General features: G+C 36.5%; 1 protein-coding gene across 1 annotated transcript in view; it reads left to right on the forward strand.

Moving 5' to 3' along the window:
• LOC123531560 (zinc finger protein 28-like) overlaps nucleotides 1-24187 on the forward strand; it is a 28931-nt gene continuing 4744 nt past the window's right edge. Inside the window, exons 1-7 of the mRNA XM_053518717.1 lie at nucleotides 1-126; nucleotides 9747-10917; nucleotides 11352-11427; nucleotides 16620-16826; nucleotides 18296-18403; nucleotides 21791-22012; nucleotides 23134-23316. Of these exons, the coding sequence (XP_053374692.1) occupies nucleotides 9820-10917; nucleotides 11352-11427; nucleotides 16620-16826; nucleotides 18296-18403; nucleotides 21791-22012; nucleotides 23134-23316 (1894 nt within the window). The 5' untranslated portion in view covers nucleotides 1-126; nucleotides 9747-9819. The remainder of the gene's footprint in view (nucleotides 127-9746; nucleotides 10918-11351; nucleotides 11428-16619; nucleotides 16827-18295; nucleotides 18404-21790; nucleotides 22013-23133; nucleotides 23317-24187) is intronic.

Below are 24187 nucleotides of genomic sequence, written 5' to 3' on the forward strand. Positions count from 1 at the left end.
AGACAAAGAAGCTCGGCTCTGAGAAATTATCTCCCTTTAAAATGTACACAAAACGGGTTTTCTCGTTTTGTTTTAGATTTCTTCCTGATTTTGCAAGAAGGATACAACAACCTCGTAAGATTTTTGGTGAGACTGATATAGCTATCATTCTATTTTATGTGCAAGTGAACATGACCTAGTTATAGTCCCAAAATCAACTTCGTTCCCATCAACTTCGTTCCCAGATCAATTCGTACCCGTTTTTGTGTTATGATATAAATTAAAAGAATTAGATAATAATTCAAGGCATCAATATCTGCAGTATGATACAATATGCAATAAAACTCAAATATGCGCGAAGGTGTGATTTCCTTCGGATAGCCACATCGTCCTCTCTATTCTTTTTATAACTAAAGTATTTTTACTTCATTCGATCACACGCAGTCATTTTATACTGGATATAGAACATAAAGGAGACTTACATAAAAGACTGAATTGCCACACTCTTACCACAATTCACCATATCGCTTTTTTTCATCATAGACAAATGTAATTTTAATTCTGTAACCCGCGCGGGATGTCAGTTCTGCGCTAATAGCAAATCCTGAATTTAAATATATTTAATTTATAAAACATATCATTTATGTACCTTTTAAAAATGTAGTAGAAATAGATAGAAACAAGAGTGGTTTCCGTCATAACGAGAATGAAAAATTATATGTTTTATCTGTGCAAGACGTATGTCCTGCGGTAATAGAAAGTTTTAGCATTACTCCGATAATTTCATATGCTATGTCAACTTTAATTTTGTTATTACAATTACAGACTAAAATTGTAGCTAGAATATAAAGTTACTTCTACATAATTCCCGGGATGACGGTCCTGCACTAATCGCAATTCCTGAAATGTCAACAATATACCAAATATATGTCATTTCTTACAATTATAATTGATTTTTTTTTCATGCTTTTATAATGCAAAATAAATAGAATAATGAGTAAATTCCATCAAAACGTGCACCAAAGTTTACATTTTGTAGCTGCGCAAAATGTGTGTCCTGCTCTAATAAAAAATCTGAAAATTACTCTGTTTACTAGAATATCTTTCAAAAACCATGTAAATTTTATCATTGTTTTACAGGCTGAATGTCTAGCTTTAGCCAAAATGAATATCTTGTTACATCTGTAACTGGCGCGGGATATCGGTCCTGCGCTAATAGCAAATCCTGAAATGATGCCGAAACTTCAAATATATAATTTTATTTCTAAAGCATTCTATTTAATATATACTTTTTTTCTAAGAAAAAAAAAGAAGAAACAAACTGTTCTAGTGGTAGAAAATAAATAGAAAAGGGAGTGATTTCTGTCATGAATAATACAAAATTTTACTTTTTTTCTCTGCGCAAGATATGTGTCCTGCGCAAATGGAAAATCCGGATATTACTCCGATAGCTTTAACATTGCTTTACGAGTCCAAACTAAAATTATAGTTTCTGCAAAGCAGAATATAACGTTACGTCTGTAACCTGCGCAGGATGTCAGTCCTGCGCTTATAGCTAGTTTGACCCTTATTATGCTGGACACGATTGATTCCGCCTTTGCTACTCGTTGAGTTGGTCGGCCTACACATGGTTAAACAGTTAAAATTATGGAAAGAAAACATATGGCATTTCCTTTGCGTATATAGTTGATTAATCGTGAACTTGTGATTCAATCAGTGTTATATTTCACATTAAGGGATAAAATAATTTTCAGTGTTTTTTTTTTTTAATTGGTGACGTAATACTACAATAAACATTTGTTAGCTATAAACTCTTGATAAACAGAAGAGAACAGAACATATCTTTTATTAGCTTTGTACATAATACATCAAAAAAATAGAATTGACATTTGCATAACATATAGTATTACATCAGGTCTGACTATATGGTAAAATTATAATTAATTTACAGATTATGAAAAGGATGATCATATAAAGCGCAAACTATATGGACAGGCGATCTATGAAAATGTATATATTATCTTGCTTTGATGATAAATCTTCTGTAGCGAATTCCTGTGAATGTTCAGTATTAGAAAATAGTGTTTATTTCCTTAACGTTTCATTCTAATATGCCTGCCTCTGTTAAAACACTCTCACGATAGAATGACGTCACGTTAACGTGCGTTGACGTCAAAGGTTTTGTTGCGACAAAGAAAAAGCGCTTGTATATTTATCTATTGTTTTAGATTAAGGGCATACTAGTATTGGAATCGAAATAATTTATTAATTTATAGCAAAACCATGTTTTAACACTCTTTATACACTCGGGCGTTCATACGTCGTACAAAAAAAAATCACTCGGGATGCGCCCTCATGCTATTATTACGCCCGACGTATAACAGCCCGTCGTACATTAACATACATAGACATACATCTGCGCAGATAACAAATGTAAAATTTTGTTCTCGTTATGACAGAAATCACTCTTTTTCTATTCATTTTTACAGTACTCATTTGAAAGTTACCTAAATAGTGTGTTTTATGAATGAAATATATTTGAAATACAGTGTAATTTCAAACTTTGCTATTAGCGCAGGACCGACCTCCCACGCAAGTTAAGGTGTAACATTATAGATCCATTTAGATTTGTAAAAAGAACTATAGTTTTAGTCTGTAATCGTAAATCAAAGTAAAAGTTAATATGATTTATAAAAGATATTCAAGTTATCAGAGTAATTTTCAGATTTATTATTAGCGCAGACACACATCTTGCGCAGATAAAAAATGTAATATTTCGTTCTCGTTATGACGGAAATCACTCTTTTTCTATTCATTTTTTACAGTATTTATTTGAAAGGTACATAAATAGTATGTTTTATGAATGAAATATATTTGAAATACAGTGTAATTTCAAACTTTGCTATTAGCGCAGGACCGACCTCCCACGCAAGTTACAGGTGTAACATTATAGATCCATTTAGATTTGTAAAAAAATCTACAGTTTTAGTCTGTAATCGTAAATCAAAGTAAAAGTTAAGTTAGTTAACATGATTTATAAAAGATTTTCAAGTTATCAGAGTAATGTCCAGATTTATTATTAGCGCAGACACACATCTTGCGCAGATAAAAAATGTAATATTTCGTTCTCGTTATGACAGAAATCACTCTTTTTCTATTCATTTTTTACAGTATTTATTTGAAAGTTACATAAATAGTATGTTTTATGAATGAAATATATTTGAAATACAGTGTAATTTCAAACTTTGCTATTAGGGCAGGACCGACCTCCCAAGCAAGTTACAGGTGTAGCATTATAGATCCATTTAGAAAAATAGTTTTAGTCTGTAATTGTAAATCAAAGTAAAAGTTAATATGATTTATAAAAGATATTCAAGTTATCAGAGTAATTTCCAGTTTTATTATTAGCGCAGACACACATCTTGCGCAGATAAAAAATGTAATATTTCGTTCTCGTTATGACAGAAATCACTCTTTTTCTAATCATTTTTTTTTTACAGTATTCATTTGAAAGTTACATAAATATTATGTTTTATGAATGAAATATATTTGAAATACAGTGTAATTTCAAACTTTGCTATTAGCGCAGGACCGACCTCCCACGCAAGTTACAGGTGTAACATTATGGATCCATTTAGATTTGTAAAAAACAACTATAGTTTTAGTCTGTAATCGTAAATCTAAGTAAAAGTTAATATGATTTATAAAAGATATTCAAGTTATCAGAGTAATTTCCAGATTTTCATTTAGCACAGGGCACCGAACACATATCTTGTGCAGCTACAAAATATAAAATTTCGTTTATGTTTTGATGAAAATTAGGTCTACTCTTTATTCAATCGATTTTGTACTATAAAATAATAATAATAATAATATAGATAAGATCTGTAAGAATTTTCTTTTAATTCTGTGACTTTTTTATTTCATCTTTTATCTTAGACATGTAGAGAGATATGCTCCCGTTGGTAAAAAGAATATTATTGTGAAATTTCAAGATATTTCAATATAACAAAAACAACATTTTGCTAAGTGTGTGCTCGGGTGAAGTAGAAAATTATAAAAATAGCCTAAAACATACCAGAGGACGACATGTGCAAGCGGTAAGAAATCACACCTTCACCCATGTTTGGGTTTTACTGCATCTTGTATAAGATCGGAGGTATTGAAACCTGGTGACCGACTGCCGTGAATTTACTGATGTAGAAACAAATTGATGACACATTATTTAAGTACCAAGATATTCAGCATTTGACATCTATATTTATTAATAAATTGACCAACTGCATGATTTATCAAACACGAAATGCAAATTTCTGATATATAAAGTTACATTTGTTATTTGCGCTGCGCATTTGGTAAATCGCGCAGGTTAAATTTATCCTGCGCAACGATTGGTAAATCGTTGCGCATATAACCAATGTACAAATATTTGTTATATGCGCTGCGCATTTGGTAAATAGCGCAGATTGGTTATTTGTGCTCAACATATACGTGAATGACGTCACAGAGAATGTAAAATGATTTTAAATCCAGCATTAAAATTTTTGCTGATGACACTAAGATTTATGCACCAGCAAGTGATTCTGATATTATGATACTCCAAGATGACTTTAATTCTGTCATGAAATGGGCTGAAACATGGGAATTGAAATTTAATGTTGATAAGTGTAGAGTTATCCATTATGGGCATGCAAATCCTCAAAACGGGTATAAAATGAGTAACAACAGTCTTAAAGTGGCACAGGAATAATGTCTTGGTGTTATGTTTGATAGGAGGAATTTATCTATATTCCACTGCATACAAACCCCCTTCAGGGACCTACTTATGCTTTCTCCTAAGCAGTCATTTTCTGACCATTGAATATAAAATATAGTGTGCCCCGAGTGGTTCAGGTCACTGACTTCAAATCACTTGCCCCTAACCGCTGTGGGTTAGCAGGGCTCCAGATAAGATGCGTATTAGCGTAAATTACGCTTTGAAATAATGCATATACGCATGTCTGATCACTTTTAAGCGTATAAAAACGTATATGAAATTACAGGAACATACGCAATGACTTTTTACTAGCGTAAACAAAATCTGAACCGTCTGGATGCTTTACGTAACACAGCACAGTCGGCATTAATTCTCCTACATTGAACATACACACGCATTGAATAATACTCTATAAACTTAGGTTAAACTATAATATTTATAAAACACTCAATGCGTGTGTAAATCAAATTGTTGGGAATTAATATTGATGGTACGGAAGTGTATTTTAAAGCGGTGTCAATTTAAAATATCAACTTTCGGTGTGGAGTAAACAACAAAAATGTCCCTTTCTAAGAATGAAAAAAGTGAACAAACACTCTAGGCATATTTTAAACCAACAAAAATGATCCCCAAAACATTAGTTAAAGATATATTGAATATTCTGTTGGATTCGGAAGCGAAGCCAAAGCAAGCCAATGGAGAAAAGCAAAAACTTGAATTCTGAATTGAAACTGAATTGCAAACAAATTCATTGGTGTTACACCCAATAAATATGTTATAAAACTGATTTCTGTATTTTTCATATTTACAAATTTTGAGGAGTAAAATTACTCGTAGTCAGTTTCAGATTTTACCATTTTTCTCATTCACAAAAATTATTATGAGTAAATACTCATAGGCCAAAAAAATTATCTGGAGCCCTGGGTTAGAGCCTCGCTCGGGTCATCATGTGAGGAAGATATCCAGCTAGGTGGTTCTACCCAGGTCCCCACTCTTGTCTGAAATAATGCCCGGAGGGGTACCTGGGGTCTTGTTAGGCCAATCTGCCATTCTTATGTAGCAAAAGGCTACAAACTATCAACAAGAAATGCTAAAAAAAAAGAAATAATGTGTTCGATCAATACATTAACAAACTATCCATGCCCTAAGAGTGATTTTGGTAAAGTTTTTGAAATCATCAATTTTATGTTCAAGATAATAAAAAGATTTACAGAGAATGACAATTTTCTTTGTATTACAGGTTAAATGCGTATTAAAGTATTGTTAAAACCCTTTCAGGCAACACATTTGAACTGATCACCTATCGTCTGTTGTTTTACTGCCTCTTTTTTTTTTTTCCCCTCCTCTTGTCAACATTTTTCTGCCCAGAATCTGAGTAACAAAAAATAAAAAAAATTCTGGCCTCATGTGAAACGCAACTCATACAGTTGGTTGATGACCAGTTGCCAGAGCCCTTGTTGCAAGCCAGCAGTAAGACCTTATTCTCCTTGATTTTAGCAAGGCTTTTGATAAAGTTAGTCACACTAAACTGCTTTACAAACTTCATGAGCATGGTATCTGAGGCTGCAGTCTTGACTGAATTCGCTCTTTCTTAATAGGCAGAACCCAGGTGTTTGTTTTCGAGGGCGAGAAATCTGTTGAAATTCCTGTGACATCTGGTGTGCCCCAAGGGTCTGTCCTGGGGCCACTCCGCTTCCTTCTATATATTAACGACTTACCTGATCATGTAAAATCCCAGGTCCGACTTTTTGCTGATGACACAGCTGTCTATCTTACTATCAATAATACAACTGATTGCAGTAAGTTACAACAAGATCTTGACACCCTACAGAAATGGGAAAGTAAATGGGAAATGCACTTCAACCCAAGTAAATGCCAGGTTCTTAACATCTCACAAAACAAACATACAATACAACATGATTATATATTGCATGGCCAGATCCTTGAAACCGTAACAAATGCTAAATACCTTGGTGTAGACCTAACAAACCACCTCTCCTTTAACACTCATATTAACAAAATCTGCACAACAGCAAACAGAACACTTGGTTTCATAAAACGTAACATCCAAACTAAAAACACAAAGGTTAAAGAAATAGCATATAAAGCTCTTGTCAGGCCTCGGGTAGAATACTCATCCACAGTCTGGTCACCCTACACTAAACTTAATATCAAGAAGATAGAAATGGTACAAAGAAGAGCAATCAGATGGATATATACAACAACTATTCCACATATGACAGTGTCTCAGCTATGCACAATTCTCTCGGTTTAAGATCTTTGGAGAACAGAAGAACTGATGCAAAATTGATAATGTTTTACAAAATTGTCCATTCACTAGTAGCTATTCCTGTCCCAGCATATTTTGAGAGACCAGGGAGACTGACTCGTCAAACACACACCCTGGCCTATAGACAAATCCATACAGTTTCCAGTTACTACAAATTTTCCTTTTTTCCAAGTACCCTGGCCTTGTGGAATAACCTCCCATCTGAAGTTGTTCTCCTGCCTACACGTACGCACTTTCAAGCAGGCAGTGTGCCAACATACATGCAATTAGTTGTAGCAAAGCGCATTTTTAACCTGATTTTACTAAGTACTCTTGTCTGTATATCTAACACATAACTTTTTATGCCCCCGAAAGGAGGCATATAGTTTTTGAACCGTCTGTCTGTCGGTCTGTCGGTCTGTCCGCATTTTTCGTGTCCAGTCCATATCTTTGTCATCGATGGATGGATTTTCAAATAACTTGGCATGAATGTGTACCACAGTAAGACGACATGTCGCGCGCAAGACCCAGGTCCGTAGCTCAATGGTCAAGGTCACACTTAGACATTAAAGGTTATTGCATTGATGGGCGTGTCCGGTCCATATCTTTGTCATCGATGGATGGATTTTCAAATAACTTGGCATGAATGTGTACCACAGTAAGACGATGTGTCGCGGGCAAGACCCAGGTCCGTAGCTCAAAGGTCAAGGTCACACTTAGACATTAAGGGATAGTGCATTGATGGACGTGTCCGGTCCATATCTTTGTCATCGATGGATGGATTTTCAAATAACTTGGCATGAATGTGTACCACAGTAAGACGACGTGTCGCGCGCAAGACCCAGGTCCGTATCTCAAAGGTCAAGGTCACACTGAGACATTAAGGGATAGTGCATTGATGGGCGTGTCCGGTCCATATCTTTGTCATCGATGGATGGATTTTCAAATAACTTGGCATGAATTTGTACCACAGTAAGACGACGTGTCATGCGCAAGACCCAGGTCCGTAGCTCAAAGGTCAAGGTCACACTTAGATGTTAAAGGTCTTTTTTCATGATAGTGCATTGATGGGCGTGTCCGGTCCATATCTTTGTCATTCATGCATGGATTTTAAAATAACTACGCATAAATGTGTGACACAGTAAGACGACGTGTCGCGCACAAGACCCAGCTCCGTAGGTCAAAGGTCCTAAACTCGAACATCGGCCATAACTATTCATTTAAAGTGCCATCGGGGGCATGTGTCATCCTATGGAGACAGCTCTTGTTTTCAGTCTCACTTTATCACTTTGACATCTCACTGTCAATACTTTTGTATAAATCTTTCTCTTGCACTGACTGCGCATCTAATAATACTCGAAAGGGGAGTTAAGCGAAGATAGATAGATAGATAGATAGAAAGATAACAAAAATAATGTAATGGACACATTTTCCATGCATGATCATCATGCAAACAACAAAAATGATTGGCACGACTGTTTTGGGAATAACGAAAATAATCAGCACGACCGTTGTACGCATAGCCTCGGCCATTTACATATTGAACAGGGAGTGTTGTTTCCCGTGATTTCCCCCTTTGATATTGCTACATAAGTTTTAGTCTAAATTTACCTTAAACTTGAATATAAATGTTTTACAGATACTAGCATATACTTGCAGGTGCTTATACTTCACTCAGCAGGCCATTTTCTCATCATTTTGGGAATGCCACCAACACTGGTACAATTTGGAAAATACCTCTGTAATTTTTCATAATTGGGAATAATGGAAACTTAACAAAATATACTTGATTTCCTTTTGAATAACATTTTAAAATGTGTGATGGTATGTTGATAAATGTTTACTGAATTTAATGAGTAAAAGTTAACAAAATAGCAAAACTATGTTATAAAAAATGTTATAAAAATCAGTGGGTATAACTATTGTTAGACTTAGAGCGGCAGCTGGAAAGTTTGAAAACGGCTTCTTTTCAGAATTTTGGACTGAAAGTCATTGCATGGAAAATGATGTAACTAAGAAATTGAATGGTCACTTTAACGTTTTTTATCCATAAACAAGATAATTATAGCCATCTTTTCGAATCACTTAATAAGCTTGCTTGCAGTGATTTAGAAATAATAAATTTGATGCAAACACTCTCTTCTTCTCCCTAAACTGTGTCTCCCCACCTCTCTAAATTCGCTTGAGGGAGAAAAGACTTCCGTCATAAAAGGTCTAGCTGTTTCCCTGCCATGCATAGGTAAAATGAAACACTGACAAACACAGGCTAAATAAAGTGTTACTACACATAACTTTATTTCTTTATAATTTTGTTTCAGTTGGAACATTTTGTTTAATTCGTATGGTTTGTACCCAACCTTTTATCCTGTACACACATTTACCGAAGTATGTGGGTTCATGTACCCACTTTCCAAAAAGTCGGTGGGAATGCTACATACCATAAAATTAGAAATTTTATTGAGGGATTTATTTTTGCTATTTTCAGTAATTATAGTTTAGTGAGAAAATGGATACTTGTGCTAGTGTTTTTATTGTAATAAATTATATTAGATAGAGGTATTACATTAAGAGTCTCACAACTTTGCCATTGACTGGGAAAATGCCTACCATGGTTGCAAATTTCACTTTTTAGCTGCATCAGAACATCTGATTTTACAGTATTGTATGCAAACCAGTTTACAAGATAAGATTCTTAAGATATAGAGTAACAGAGATTTATTTTTTGTTTCTTTTGTTTTACAGACATGTGACCTACCCAGAAAATATGAAGAGACTCGGCATAAAATATATACAATGTCTTTGTGAATAGATCAAAATGGCATTTCTTCTAGAAGCTCAGGAACAAAAAATAGAATATGTATACCCATTTATATGTGGGCTGTGTGGGTTTGGCTCCAGTAATATTGATATATTTCATCATCATTTTGAGACACATGGTGAGCTTGTACCTAGTAGTGTGTTCCATCTCTGTGAGCTGGAAAATACGAGGGATGATGAGGCAGAAAGTGAGTTGAATATAGGATCATACTGTTGTAAGACTTGTAACCACACTTTTCCAACAGTCTGTCATCTCCAGAAACACCTCGATGAGGACTCGAGCTCTGATAAATATATTATGGACCTTCAAACAAAAACCGCATATCCTCTCACAAGTCAGTGTGCATCTGTGCTTTCTCACTCTTTTCTAAGTGAAAGTAATCTCTGGAAAGACCAAATAAATCCAATAGACAAAAGTCTGTCAGGTAAATGGTCTTCGAACACAAAAAATACCAGAAATGCATCTCCAAAAAAAAATGTAAAATATGTGAGAGCTAGAAGTAGTGGTGGAAAGTCTGGACCCAAACAAACGCCTGAAAAAAGGCTTGATTTGCATTCATTTCAAGAATTACTCCACGAGGCTCAGTTAAACCAAAAAGCTGCAAATAATGTATACAGTACTATAGAAGATATAGATTATAGTAATGATTATGATGATGATGATGATGATGATGATGATGATGATAATTCAAATGTTGTTTCCCTCATACAAGAGGTGACAGTTGGACAGCATACTTCAAAAAAGTCAAAAACAAAGAAGACATCTAAACATACTAGGGAACCAAGAACTAAACTTGGTGAATGGATAAATTGTAAGTACTGTGGTCTTTCCTTTAGGAAGCAAACACAAAGATCAGAACATGAAGAAGAACATAAAACTGTCGAAGGTAATTTGAAGTATGCTGCAGAAAAACTATGCACATGTGAAAAGTGTGGATGTGTGATGCTGAAGTTAAAATTGCACCTTCATGCATGTCTATTCAGTAAGAGGATTAGACGACCCCGTGCAAAGGATGGGGAGCCAAAGAAGACTAGGGATGTTACAATCACTCCTTGTCCTTATTGCGACAAGAAAGTCAAAAAATACTTCTTATCAGTAAGTATTTTATATTAAGTTAGTTTGGCTCGATTGTAGAAAAAGTCTGAATCACTCAACTTCCTTGTACAGCACTTGACTTAGTTTTTCAAGACAATTTTTACAGGACCAGTCAGGCTTGATATTAGCTTGTCCGCAGCTCACTTTATCTTGCTTGTCTCAGTGTAACGTAAATGTATATTGATATCAAAATTGATGATATGGCTATAAGCAAGAATTAATATTTATGTTCAGTTAGAATTTCAATTTTACAAACATATACTTCAGATATTTAACCTTGACAACCGAGGTATCCACTTCAGATGTAGACACCTGTCAATCTACATCGTATTATGATATGATTGAAACTTTGCATTAAAAATATTTTTGTCAAAATATGTTTATGGATGTTGTGTCAAAAGATTTTTTCTTCAGATTGTACTTAAACATTTCAGCATCATATCAAGGAAGTTCATCAAGAACATGAGCCTGTGCCGTGTGAGATATGTGGAAAAATCTTCAGACATAAGTGTAAGAGCACAAAATTCCTATATAACATTTTGAACAAACAAGGTTTTAGAAATTTGAGATCCCATCCAAAAATGACTCTTGCCACCAACAGGCTTAAGGTTAATTATAGAATTTTTTGGTAAAAGATCTACCTCAGATTTTGCTCATGACAAGAGGCATTCCAGATTTCTTCATTGGCCCCTTTTAGGAGCAGAAAAGGTTCAACATGGAAATACCTTTAAACAGGTTCCTTTTATGAGCTTGTTGATGGATTTTCATCAAACTTGCTCTGTATCATCATTATAAGGTCCTTTCCCAATCTTTTTACAAATGGAGGCACTTAAAGAGCTTTTATTAGAAATACCTTTCAACAACTTTTTCTCATGGACCGCTTGCTGGATCTCTATCATTATAAGGTCCTCTCTGAAGCCTTGTCAAATTGAAGCACTTTCCCCATTTCAGGGGCCTCTAGAGCTAAAAATAGAAATTCTTTTAAACATGTTAAACAACTTCTCACAAACACCTTCATGGATTTTCATCAAACTTGGGCTGTAGCATCATTATAAGGTCCTCTCCTAATTTTGTTCAAATGGGAGCATTTGTCCCTTTTAGGGGTTGCTAAGCTTAACATGAAAAAACTTTTTCTCATAAACTGCTTGATGGATCTTAATCAAACTTGTTCTGTAGAATTTAAACATTTTCTGGTTGCCAAGAACTGGAACACTGGTTATCAGGCTTGCTTATCGCTGTGGTCTGTCTGTATGATTTCTGTATGCCTAGATATAATACCAGAGGGATGTGAGTTACCAGCCATTCCTTAACAAGGATCGCATTAAGGATATTTGTGTTTTTAGCTCGACTATTCGAAGAATAGGGGAGCTATCTTACTCGCCCCGGCATCGGCGTGAGCGTTAGCGTCACACAATGTTAGTTTGTGTACCACCCCAAATATTTTCAAAGTCCATTGAGATATTGCTTTCATATTTTGCATACTTGTTTACCATCATGACCCCAGTCTGTAAAAAGGGGGAGGCAACTCTATCAAGCATTTTGACTGAATTATGGCCCCTTGTCGACTTAGAATATGCTTATTGTAATGTTAAAGCTTTACTCATATATACTTATATTATACTATCAAGGACTGAGAATAGTCGAGTGCACTGCCCACTGACAGCTCTTGTTCCAGGAAAGCCCTATGTTGCAATTTAAATTTTACATAAATATTGTTACTTATAACAGCCATCACAGTGATCACATTTTGACCATCAAAATAACTCCACAACTTTACATGGGAGTAGCAGTTTGATGTTCCTTAAAATTATGTATATGTTTTCCAATTTGGGGTTTGTATATTGCTGCTCCACAGTAAATGGGCCAATTGTGTTAGCATCAGAGGTAAAAAATAAAGTTTCAGGTATCTGGTCACTTGTTGCCCTCTCCTAATTTAAAAATTGTTCAAATTATTACCCTGGGGTGAAAAGAGGCCCTGCCCAGGGGGTCCCTAGTTTAACATAGTCTTACATAGGGAAAAAAAAATCTTTTTGTCTAAAAGTTCAAGGCCTAGGCCTTTGATATTTGGTATGTAGCATTGCCTAATGGACTTCTAACAGGATTGTTCAAATTATGCCCCTGGGGTGAAAAGAGGCCCCGCCCTGTGGGATCACTTGTTATACGAGTTATATAGGAAAAAATACTTCAAAAATTATCAGATCATATTTCCTAGACTGTTCGATTATATTTACCTGATGTACGCAAGTGATGACGGGTCACCTTAATGTGACCTTGACCTACTTACCTACTTCCTTGTTTTTTTTAGCTCACCTGAGCAGTTTTTCTGATCGCTCGATGTCCGGCGTCCGTCGTCTGTCGTCTGGCGTCTGTCGTCTGTCAACATTTAGCTTGTGTATGCGATAGAGGCTGTATTTTTCAATTAACCTTCATGAATATTGGTCAGAATGATAACCTTGATAAAATCTAGGCCGAGTTCAAAAATGGGTCATCTCGGGTCAAAAACTAGGTCACTAGGTCAAATCAAAGAAAAACCTTGTGTATGTGATAGAGGCTGTATTTTTCAATCAATCTTCATGAATATTGGTCAGAATGATAACCTTGATGAAATCTAGGCCGAGTTTGAAAATGGGTCATGTCGGGTCAAAAACTAGGTCACTAGGTCAAATCAAAGAAAAACCTTGTGTATGCGATAGAGGCTGTATTTTTCAATTGATCTTCATGAATATTGGTCAGAATGATTGCCTTGATGAAATCTAGGCCTAGTTCGAAATTGGGTCATCTCGGGTCAAAAACTAGGTCATTAGGTCAAATCAAAGAAAAACCTTTTGTATGTGATAGAGGCTGTATTTTTCAACTGATTTTTATGAAATTTTGTCAGAATGATTACCTTGATGAAATCTAGGCCAGATTCGAAAATGGGTTATCTGGGGTCAAAAACTAGGTCGCTAGGTCAAATAAAACAAAACTTTGTGTATGCGATAGAGGCTGTATTTTTCAATTGATCTTCATGAATTTTGGTCAGAATGATTACCTTGATGAAATCTAGGTCAAGTTCAAAAATGGGTCATCTGGGATCAAAAACTAGGTCACTAGGTCAAATCAAAGAAAAACCTTGTGTATGGGATAGTGGATGTATTTTTCAACTGATCTTCATGAATTTTTGTCGGAATGATAACCTTGATGAAATCTAGGCCAAGATCGAAAATGGGTCATCTTGGGTCAAAAACTAGGTCACTAGGTCAAATCAAGGAAAAACCTTGTGTATACGAAAGAGGCTTTATTTTTCAACTGACCTTCATGAAATTTAGCCAGAATGATTACCTTGATAAAATCTAGGCCGAGTTCGAAAATGTATCATCTGGGGTCAAAAACTAGGTCACTAGGTCAAATCGAAGAAAAACATTGTGTATGCAATAGAGGATGTAGTTTTCAATTGATCTTCATGAAATTTGGTCTGAATGATTGCCTTGATGAAATCTAGGTTGAATTTGAATATGGGTTATCTGAGGTTAAAACTAGGTCACTAGGTCAAATTAAAGAAAAATCTTGTGTATGCGATAGAGACTGTTTTTTTTCAATTGATTTTTATGAAATTTGGTCAGGATGATTGCCTTAATGAAATCTAGGTCGAATTTGAATATGGGTCATCTGAGTTCAAAAACTAGGTCACTTGGTCAAATCAAAGAAAAAACTTGTGTATGTGATAGAGGCTGTATTTTTCAATTGATCTTCATGAATTTTGGTCAAAATGATTGCCTTGATAAAATCTAGGTCGAGTTTGAACATGGGTCATCTAGGGTCAAAAACTATGTCATATCTAAGAAAATGCTTGTTTTATCGCAAGAGACCAATTTTTTGGTCCAATCTTAATGAAAATTGGTCAGAATATTTGTTTCCATGAAATACTAGGTCAAACATGTTTTACACTGTTATGGTGTGTTTCTTAGGTGAGCGACCTAGGGCCATCTTGGCCCTCTTGTTTATGATACAGCCTTAAAATTTGGATGATATGTACAGTTTTGCATACCGATTTTAAAACTGACTTTCAGTGACCATGAATGTGACCTACAGACCTACTTTCTTGTCTTTGAAGCTTTAGCAAAGAAATTTGTTCAAGCAAGCAACTTAACTCAGGTGAGCAATATAGGGCCATCATGGCCCTCTTGTTTAAAAAATTGGCCCATATCCTGTGCAGCAGGCAATATATCAGTTATTTCAATCGGTCAACCGTGTCATGCATAAAGGATGAAAGATAAAGACAGAATTATAGGAAATCCCAATAATTAAGTGTGTGCATGTTTTGCATATAAGTAACATTATTCTATACCTATTTTATCTATCCAATCGCGAACGTTCATTTGCAACACGTGACTGTACAATATATTACGGTATTTGGATGCACGTGTGTACAAAAATCCTGTATTTTCTGTATTTGGACACACGTGCGTACAAAAAAACCTGTATTTTCTGTATTTGGACAGTTCAACAGTCCCATGTTAAACATACGATAAAGCCCAAAACGCATGAAAATGTTCCCAATGTTAATCTGATGAAGTAGGCGCTCTATGTACAGAGTTTGATTACGCGTCTTGAAATCTGGATTTAATTTGATTTTTTTTTTTGTTTAAAACACACAAAAACAATTCAAGGGATAACAACGTTATCTGATTTAGATATTAAAACGTTCTTTAATAATCAAAAACTTAAAAATACAGTAAAAAGGATCATCAGATGTTGGAATATTTGAAAAGTCGCTAATAGAAGCCGTTCCGGACGAAACCTAGAAATTGGTATCAGCCCTGACTGTCTGAATAGCTACCTCAGCAGTTTTTATTTAACGGTTAAGAAACAAAATGGAGATTATGAATGGCAGCGGAGGGCGGTCAGCATCCAAAACATGTCTGCTCTATAATTCAGTTTTTGTCGGATCTTCACCAAACTTGCTGACAATGTTTGTGGGCATTACATCCCGGCCAATTTCGATAACCAGCCGAATTGTACCAGGCACTCTTTGATTATAGTCCTTGAATTACTCGAAAAACGGGGAATTTAGCCTTGTCCGCTCTTTTAAGTCGAACAGTTTTCATCCGATCTTCACCAAACTTGCTGACAATGTTTGTGGGCATAATATCTCGGCCAAGTATTATTACCACCCAAATCGCCAAATGGCTGTTGTAGGGAGGTTGCGCCATATACTTTTTTAAATGATGATATGCAGAAAAAACAACATTCAATGAATTACATATATTACGTATGAAGTGAAATAAATATAGAATAAAAAGGTTATTTAAGGTATAACATTGTTCTGTATAATATATATTTGCACTCATACCAAGCTGGGAAAAACTAGAAAAGGCAGGAATACAGTATTCAGTGAAACATTTTTAATTTAAACTATTATTATAGTAAGATAAAATAGATATAGAATAAAAAGGTTATTTAACATTGTACTGTACAATACAGAGATATATTTGGACTCGTACCCAGCTGACCCAGCTGAGAAAACCATATTGAGTCCAAATATATCTCCGTATTGTACAGTACAATGTTAAATAACCTAATATTATACAGAAAGTACAGTGATGTTAATTTTATATCAGAAATTTTGGAAAAAAAAAAACACTTTTCTTTGGAATAGGTTCCTTTATTGATACCAAACAAACATGTCAAAAATACTGAATTATTTCTTTGATATATTTCAGATGCTCTCTATAAACATGGAATATTACACAAAGGTGAAAAGAGGTTTCCATGCAGCAAATGTGGAAAGCGATTTTACACCAGATCTAAACTGAAAAATCATATGATAATGCATGGTAATGCTCGAAACTACCAGTGTGAATTGTGTCCAGCAAATTATAAATATTTAAGAAATCTAAGGTTTCACAAAGAAAGAGTACATTCGGAGAGTAAGTACACATTTTGAATAGAAAAGACACATCTGAGAAATAGGTTGAATCTAGAATACGAAGACTATGGACAGCTATCTTACTTGACTCATGTTGATATCAGCATTCACATCTATGTCTGCACCTTGGTTTTAAGTTTTGGTGGACTTTCACTGTATCACTGGAATTACTTGATGGATTTGTTTTCAAGCTTAATATAGTTGTTGCCCATTATCATTCACAATTTTACACCAAGGATCATAACTTGCATACTAATATTGAATGGCCCCTTTTGTGTCTTTCCCCAAGTTTTTTGGGAGGCATTTATATTACCCTTGTCGATACAGCTGTCCATGCATCAGAATTTATGTCCTACATATCACAAAATGTATTTGATCTAGACTCGCCATCATTATTCAGCATGTGAAGTTGTGCACTTGGAGATGTATTTGGAATATCACTCAATAAGACAAGATTTATCACCCTTTATTTAGTAAGAATATGCATAAAGAGCTTTTTTAAAGTTTGTGTATTGCATATCTCAAAAATTTGTTGATTTTGGGTCATGAAAAATTATAGGAATGTTATGATGTTCACCTGGGCTTTTATCAGCTAGACCAGAGTTATAGCCATTGACTTTTAGAGTTCTGATGCACTTTTGTGCTGTCTCAGTTATTACAAAACAGATCAGATTCAGCCTTTAAAGATTTGTTCTGCATCATCTTCTTTCTGTATCAAGAAATATGCACGAGTTCTGCAGTGGAAATATTGCGCGACCTGAGGAATGCAATATTATTTTGCAAAAAATGAAGGCATATTTCTCGAAGCAAATCTAATAATCTTTTTATTACATATGCATCTACACTTTAAAACTATATATAAATGATACAAATTTGTTATTAAGCCTCTGTGAAAATGAAAATTGTCGTTAGAGGACTTTTAAACATGACGAAATTCATGAAACTGACGTCACCGACACCCCCCCCCCCCCCCACCCCTCCCCGATATGAAATTTGATCATCAGTATGGAAAAATATGGACATTTATGGTTTCATTGAACCTTAGCAGAGTTATCAAATGAGTATGTAATAATAAAACATATGACATGTTACACCATTCCAAAAGATGTCTTAAAATCACTTTGAAATGTACGGATCTCTAATCATCGGCAAGTATCTCGAAAACAAGCATGCAGATCTATAAATTTTATTTCACCATATTATAGACTCATATTATGGTCAAAATTTTTCAAATCAGTATAGCAAAAAAAAAAAAAAAAATCAGGTCTGCAACATCAGAAGACAGTAAGTAAAATGTAAGAGTCATTTGGTTGAATTTGAAAATTGGTTGAAATAAACATTTGGTTGAAAACTGTCAAAAGTTTTCTACATGGTAAGCTAAAACTCAAAAGAAAGTAAGGTTACTGATTTGCCAGAAGTAATGCTTTATTCATTGCAACATATTTTTGGAATTTGAAAATATAATTACAGAGGCAGAAGCAATATTCCTATGTGAATTATGTCCCAAATATTACAATTACAAGGATGGTCTTGGTCAGCATATGAGAAGAGTCCACAATATCTGGGCCACTCCTGAAGGTAAGTTATGCATACTGCAGACTTAATATTCCAGTAAGTTTAGGTGGCCTGCATGGCAGAGTGGTTAGGCAAACATTAATGAGCCACTCCATGAGAAAACCTACATAGTGCATTTGCGACCAGCATGGATCCAGACCAGCCTGCGCATCCCTTCACTTTCAAACCCTATTGCAATTAGAGAAACTGTTGATTAGAGAAACTGTTGGTGAACAGTATGGATCCTAACCAGACTGTGCAGATGGATCCATGCTGGTTGCAAATGCACTTTGTTGGTTTTCTCATGCAGCGGCTTAAATTTTATTTTCTTCTCAGTTAGTCAGTCACAGTGTCATTCTCGGTACGAAGTGTTGTTGTGATCCCAAACATGTGTGGAGTAATGCTGATACAAATTTGGTAGATGATACAGTGTTGAATTTTGATGTTATTTTTTCCACCTTTTTCTGCTGGCAGTAGAGCTCAGTGGCCCTTCTGGAATTTTGTTTGGCATAGATTTGAACCTTGGTAGTTCTGCAGTCAAAATATTGCATGACTTTAGGAATGCAATATTATGCCATGAAAGAACGAAAGCATATTTCACTGGTGGGCCACTGGTCTAGTGGTAACACGCTTGACTGCCAGTCCAGAGGTCCGGGGTTCGAATCCCAGTCCAGGAACTGGAAATTTCTGAGATGCTCCTGAGTGTTTCCCACCTGACTTAGAGGCCTGTACTGGTTCTTCCCAGGAAAGACAGCTTTGCGCGTATCGGTGCTATACACTGGGCACGTTAAAGAACCAGACTGTCTATTCGCAAAGAGCTTGGCTAAGTTAGCCGGACAGGACTGTATCTCGCTCTGTTCTCTCTGTCTGTTCTGGGGGCTTTCTCTCACTCTGTCCCTCTGGTCAGATCGCTCTGTGTCTGTACTAGTAGAGGATGAATTTCGCACCGTGTGGCTGCGTTTGGTACATGTATATGTAAAGCGCCTTTGAACATGTTTATATTGAAAAGGGCGCTGTATAAATCTGGTATAATAATAATAATAATAATGATAGAGCTGCTGACAGATAGCAAGCCAGCAGGAAAACATTCAGACATAAAAGTATATAAACTCTTGTAGAATTACATCTAGGGCTGACAGGTTAGTGATTTGGAAATAGTTGGTTTAAACATCTGTGCTTGAAGACATGTAGCCTAAATTACTTTGCCAGAAGACACACAGTCTAAACTGTTATATTTGAAAACATGCAGTCTATACAATTGTACCAGAAAACACATAGTAAAAATTATTGTGCCTGAAGACAAACAGTCAAAACAGCTGTGACCTAGGACCAGCAGCCTAAATATTCTGCCTGAGGACATGAAACCTAAACAGTTGTGCCTAAAGACACATCCAAAACAATTATGCCTGAGGACATGTGTGCCACAAGACACACAATCTAATCTGTTTAGCCTGAAGACACACAGCCTAAACATCTGTGCCTGAAGACATGCAGCGTAAAGACACATCTGACAGTTTTATTTTCCTACAGACAGAATGTCTTTAAACTTTGTGTACTGACTGAAAAACAAGTTTAAAAACAGAAATATATATGAAAAATCTGTACACTGGCAGAGATGTTTAAGCTGCAGAATTGTTTAGGCTGCATGTCCTCTGGCACAATTGCTCTGGCTGTGTGTCTTCGGGCACAGTTGTTTTTGTTGTGTGTTAAAGACATATCTGACAGTTTTCTATATGTATATAGGCAAAACATCTGTGCCTGAAGACATGCAGTCTAAACAAGTGTGTCTGAAGACACACAACCAAAACAACTGTGCCTGAAGACACAAAGCTAGAGCAATTTTGCCAGAGGACATGCAGCCTAAACAAGTGTGCCTGAAGACACACATCCAAAACAACTGTGTCTGAAGACACAAAACTATAGTGATTGTGTCAGAGGACATGCAACCTAAACAAGTGTGTCTGAAGTCACACAGCCAGGGCAGTTGTGCCAGAGGACATGCAGCCTAAACAAGTGTGTCTGAAGACACACAGCCAGGGCAGTTGTGCCAGAGGACATGCAGCCTAAACAAGTGTGTGTGAAGACACACAGTCAGGGCAGTTGTGCCAGAGGACATGCAGCCTAAACAAGTGTGTCTGAAGACACACTGCCAGGGCAGTTGTGCCAGAGGACATTCAGCCTAAACAAGTGTGTCTGAAGACACACAGCCAGGGCATTTGTGCCAGAGGACATGCAGCCTAAACAGGTGTGTCTGAAGACACACAGCCAGGGCAGTTGTGCCAGAAGACATGCAGCCTAAACAAGTGTGTCTGAAGACACACAGCCAGGGCAGTTGTGCCAGAAGACATGTAGCCTAAACAACCGTGTCTGAAGACACACAGCCAGGGCAGTTGTGCCAGAGGACTTGCAGCCTAAACAACCATGTCTGAAGACACACAGCCAGGGCAGTTGTGCCAGAGGACTTGCAGCCTTAACAAGTGTGTCTTCAGACACACAGCCAGAGCAGTTGTGCCAGAGGACATGCAGCCTAAACAAGTGTCTGAAGACACACAGTCAGAGCAGTTGTGCCAGAAGACATGCAGCCTAAACAAGTGTGTCTGAAGACACACAGCCATAGCAGTTGTGCCAGAAGACATGCAGCCTAAACAAGTGTGTCTGAAGACACACAGCCAGAGCAGTTGTGCCAGAAGACATGCAGCCTAAACAGCCGTGTCTGAAGTCACACAGCCAGAAGGCATGCAGCCTAAACAAGTGTGTCTGAAGTCACACAGTCAGAGCAGTTGTGCCAGAAGATATGCAGCCCAAACAACTGTGTCAGAAGTCACACAGCCAGAGCAGTTGTGCCAGAAGACATGCAGCTGAAACAACCATGTGAATATTTCACATCCAGCTTTAAGCATTATAGATGAACATTAACTTGCAGGGTTCCTCTTTTAGCTACTGGTTGAAGTGCTTTATCTCAAATCACTGCTCCTAAGGTAGTGGGTTCTCGTCTTGCTTGGGTCATCATTTGTGGATACCTTCAAGCTGGCTTGCAGAAGGTTGATGATTCTACTCAGATGCTTTTCTGTGCCTGAAATGATTCCCAGAAGGTCAACTTGGGTCTTTCTCCACCATCAGTCAGAGTAAACAGAGCTTTGAAACTCAAAATCCACCCCAAAACAGAAAACAGCACCAAACAGACAAACTGTTTCCTGCTTTTGAAATTTATTAAAAGCTAGTGGTTCAAAACAGTGTGTGTGTGTAAGGGGAAGGGAGTGGGGGGGGGGAGTGAGTGTGATATTTTTAGAAATATTTTGCATATTGTGACATGTATTTCTAAATTCTTAAAATTGTATACAAGTATACCCTGTTTTACTACATCTAACTGGTTTTATCTGACTGTTTTTTCTATAATACCTATACTTCTAGATCCAGACAATCCAAGAAAAGCACCAGAGAAATCTAAAGAAATTTACAACTGTGATATATGTGCAAAAGTATTGCATACAAAAAAGGGATTGACAAATCATTTGAAAAACCATAAAATTCCCGAGGGGGAGAAACTTCCATTCCTTTGTGATGAATGTCCACAGAGGTACTCGAGCAAGCTGGGTTTAAAGAGACATAAAGAAAGGCAACATACAGCAACAGGTATAGTTATTTAACATTTACCCTGCTGAATTTCTAAAATGGACTGGTCTGTCATTCAATTTGGGCAGAACCATTAATTATTTGAAGGGGTGTTCACTGAAAATTTACGGACTGAATAGCGAACAGTGCAGACCATGATCAGACTGCACGGATGTGCAGGCTGATCTTGGTCTGCACTGGTCGCAAAAGCAAAATCACTTGCAGCCAGCAGGCTAAAGGTTGAAGCAAATTGCTTATTAATACACAATTTTCCTGACAATGATTGTTTCATGAAAGTGACCTTTGGTCTTACATGTAGCTTTTAAAACGGAGTACATTGTCTGTATTCAGCAACACTTTGACTTTTTGTTTATAGCAAAAACTGACGAAAATTTGCTGTATCTAGAATGCAGCTTTATCACTAACTGTGCTGTTTTAAAAATGACCAAGCAAATAAGGAAAATGTAGCATTGTAAAGTATTAAGTTTCATACTTAGAAATGTTGATGACCGCTTTGTTAGCATCTAGGGTAGTGGTAGAGCACCGGCTTTGAGTGTGGGTGGTTGTGGGCTTACTCCCTAGCTTAGTCATACCAAAGACATGAAAAATAGTTAAGTAGCTTCCACTATTGGTGCTCAGCATTATGAGGATAGTTCTGGGTCAGCCCTGTGTCAGTATAGTGAGATTAAGTTGGGTATCATGTCATTTGTCTATTGCATTATATTCCTGTGAGGCAGCACTATAAAGTTGGGCATATGTTCACTGCTACAAGTAGACACTTTTATTTATATGACTAAAAAATTGTTGAAAAAGTCGCTTAACTCAAACTTATATCCACTATCACGTTGATAAATACAGACCCTTACAGAGTTGTAAACTGTCCTCCTTGTATAAGTATAAACACAGTGTTTTGAATGAAGAAAAATACTGAAGTTACTGAAATGAACATTTGTAAGAGACTTGCAATGTATCTTTAAACATTAAAATATGTTTAGTATGGTTAGTTTAAGTTTGATTCTTTTGTTTTGTTAATTCCTTTTTTACATTGTTAAAACTGATAGCAATAAAGAAATTTGTCTGCATTCATTTACTCAGATTGATTCATTGAGAATGCATAACATTTCTCTCAATATATTTCTTAGATTTTATCAAGGAGTATAAGTGTGAGCATTGTCCAAAGGTGTTTACAAGTCCTGATTCATTGCGGATGCATAAGAATAGAAACCACAAACCAGGAGACAACTGGCTTCTTTGTGGATGGAAAGCTTGTAGGCACAGGTTTAAAGAGCAGTCTGAGCTGGAAGAGCACCGTAAATGTCACAAAGGTAAACGATGATTTTTTAGCTCGACTTTTCGAAGAAAAATTAGAGCTATTGCACTCACTGCATCATCTGCATCGGTGTCTCCAAAACTGATGCAGACACTGGAAAAAACTCTGTATTTTTAGATTTAGGATAATATTCCTGCTTCTGGGTCAGCAGTTCGAATTGTCGGGCATTGGCTGTCTTACAGACAGTCTTGTTTATATGAGACCCCCATGTGCCCCACTGTGCGTTATTTCATTATAGGTGGGCACCTTGGTAGAACCACCAGCCCTCCATAAGCCAGCAGGATGGCTTACCCACATTAAGAATTCAACGCCACTGAGTGAAGCTCGAATTTACATCAGTGAGGGGCAAGTGATTTGGTGTCAACAACCTTAACCACTTGCTCACTGAGGCCCCGCAAAGTGAAAGATGTATCAAGTGTTAACATAAAATATCTATTGTTTAATATTAGACAGCTCTTGTTTTTATGCCCCCGAAGGGAGGCATATAGTTTTTGAACCGTCTGTCGGTCTGTCGGTCTGTCAGTCTGTCTGTCGGTCTGTCAGTCTGTCCGCAATTTTCCTGTCCGGTCCATATCTTTGTCATCGATGGATGGATTTTCAAATAACTTGGCATGAATGTGTACCACAGTAAGACGACGTGTCGCGCGCAAGACCCAGGTCCGTAGCTCAAAGGTCAAGGTCACACTTAGACATTAAAGGTCATTTTTCATGATAGTGCATTCGTGTCCGGTCCATATCTTTGTCATCCATGGATGGATTTTCAAATGACTTGGCATGAATGTGTACCACAGTAAGATGACGTGTCGCGCGCAAGACCCAGGTCCGTAGCTCAAAGGTCAAGGTCACACTTAGACGTTAAAGGTCAT

The sequence above is a fragment of the Mercenaria mercenaria genome, chromosome 11 (assembly GCF_021730395.1).
Source record: "Mercenaria mercenaria strain notata chromosome 11, MADL_Memer_1, whole genome shotgun sequence".
NCBI lineage: Eukaryota > Metazoa > Mollusca > Bivalvia > Venerida > Veneridae > Mercenaria > Mercenaria mercenaria.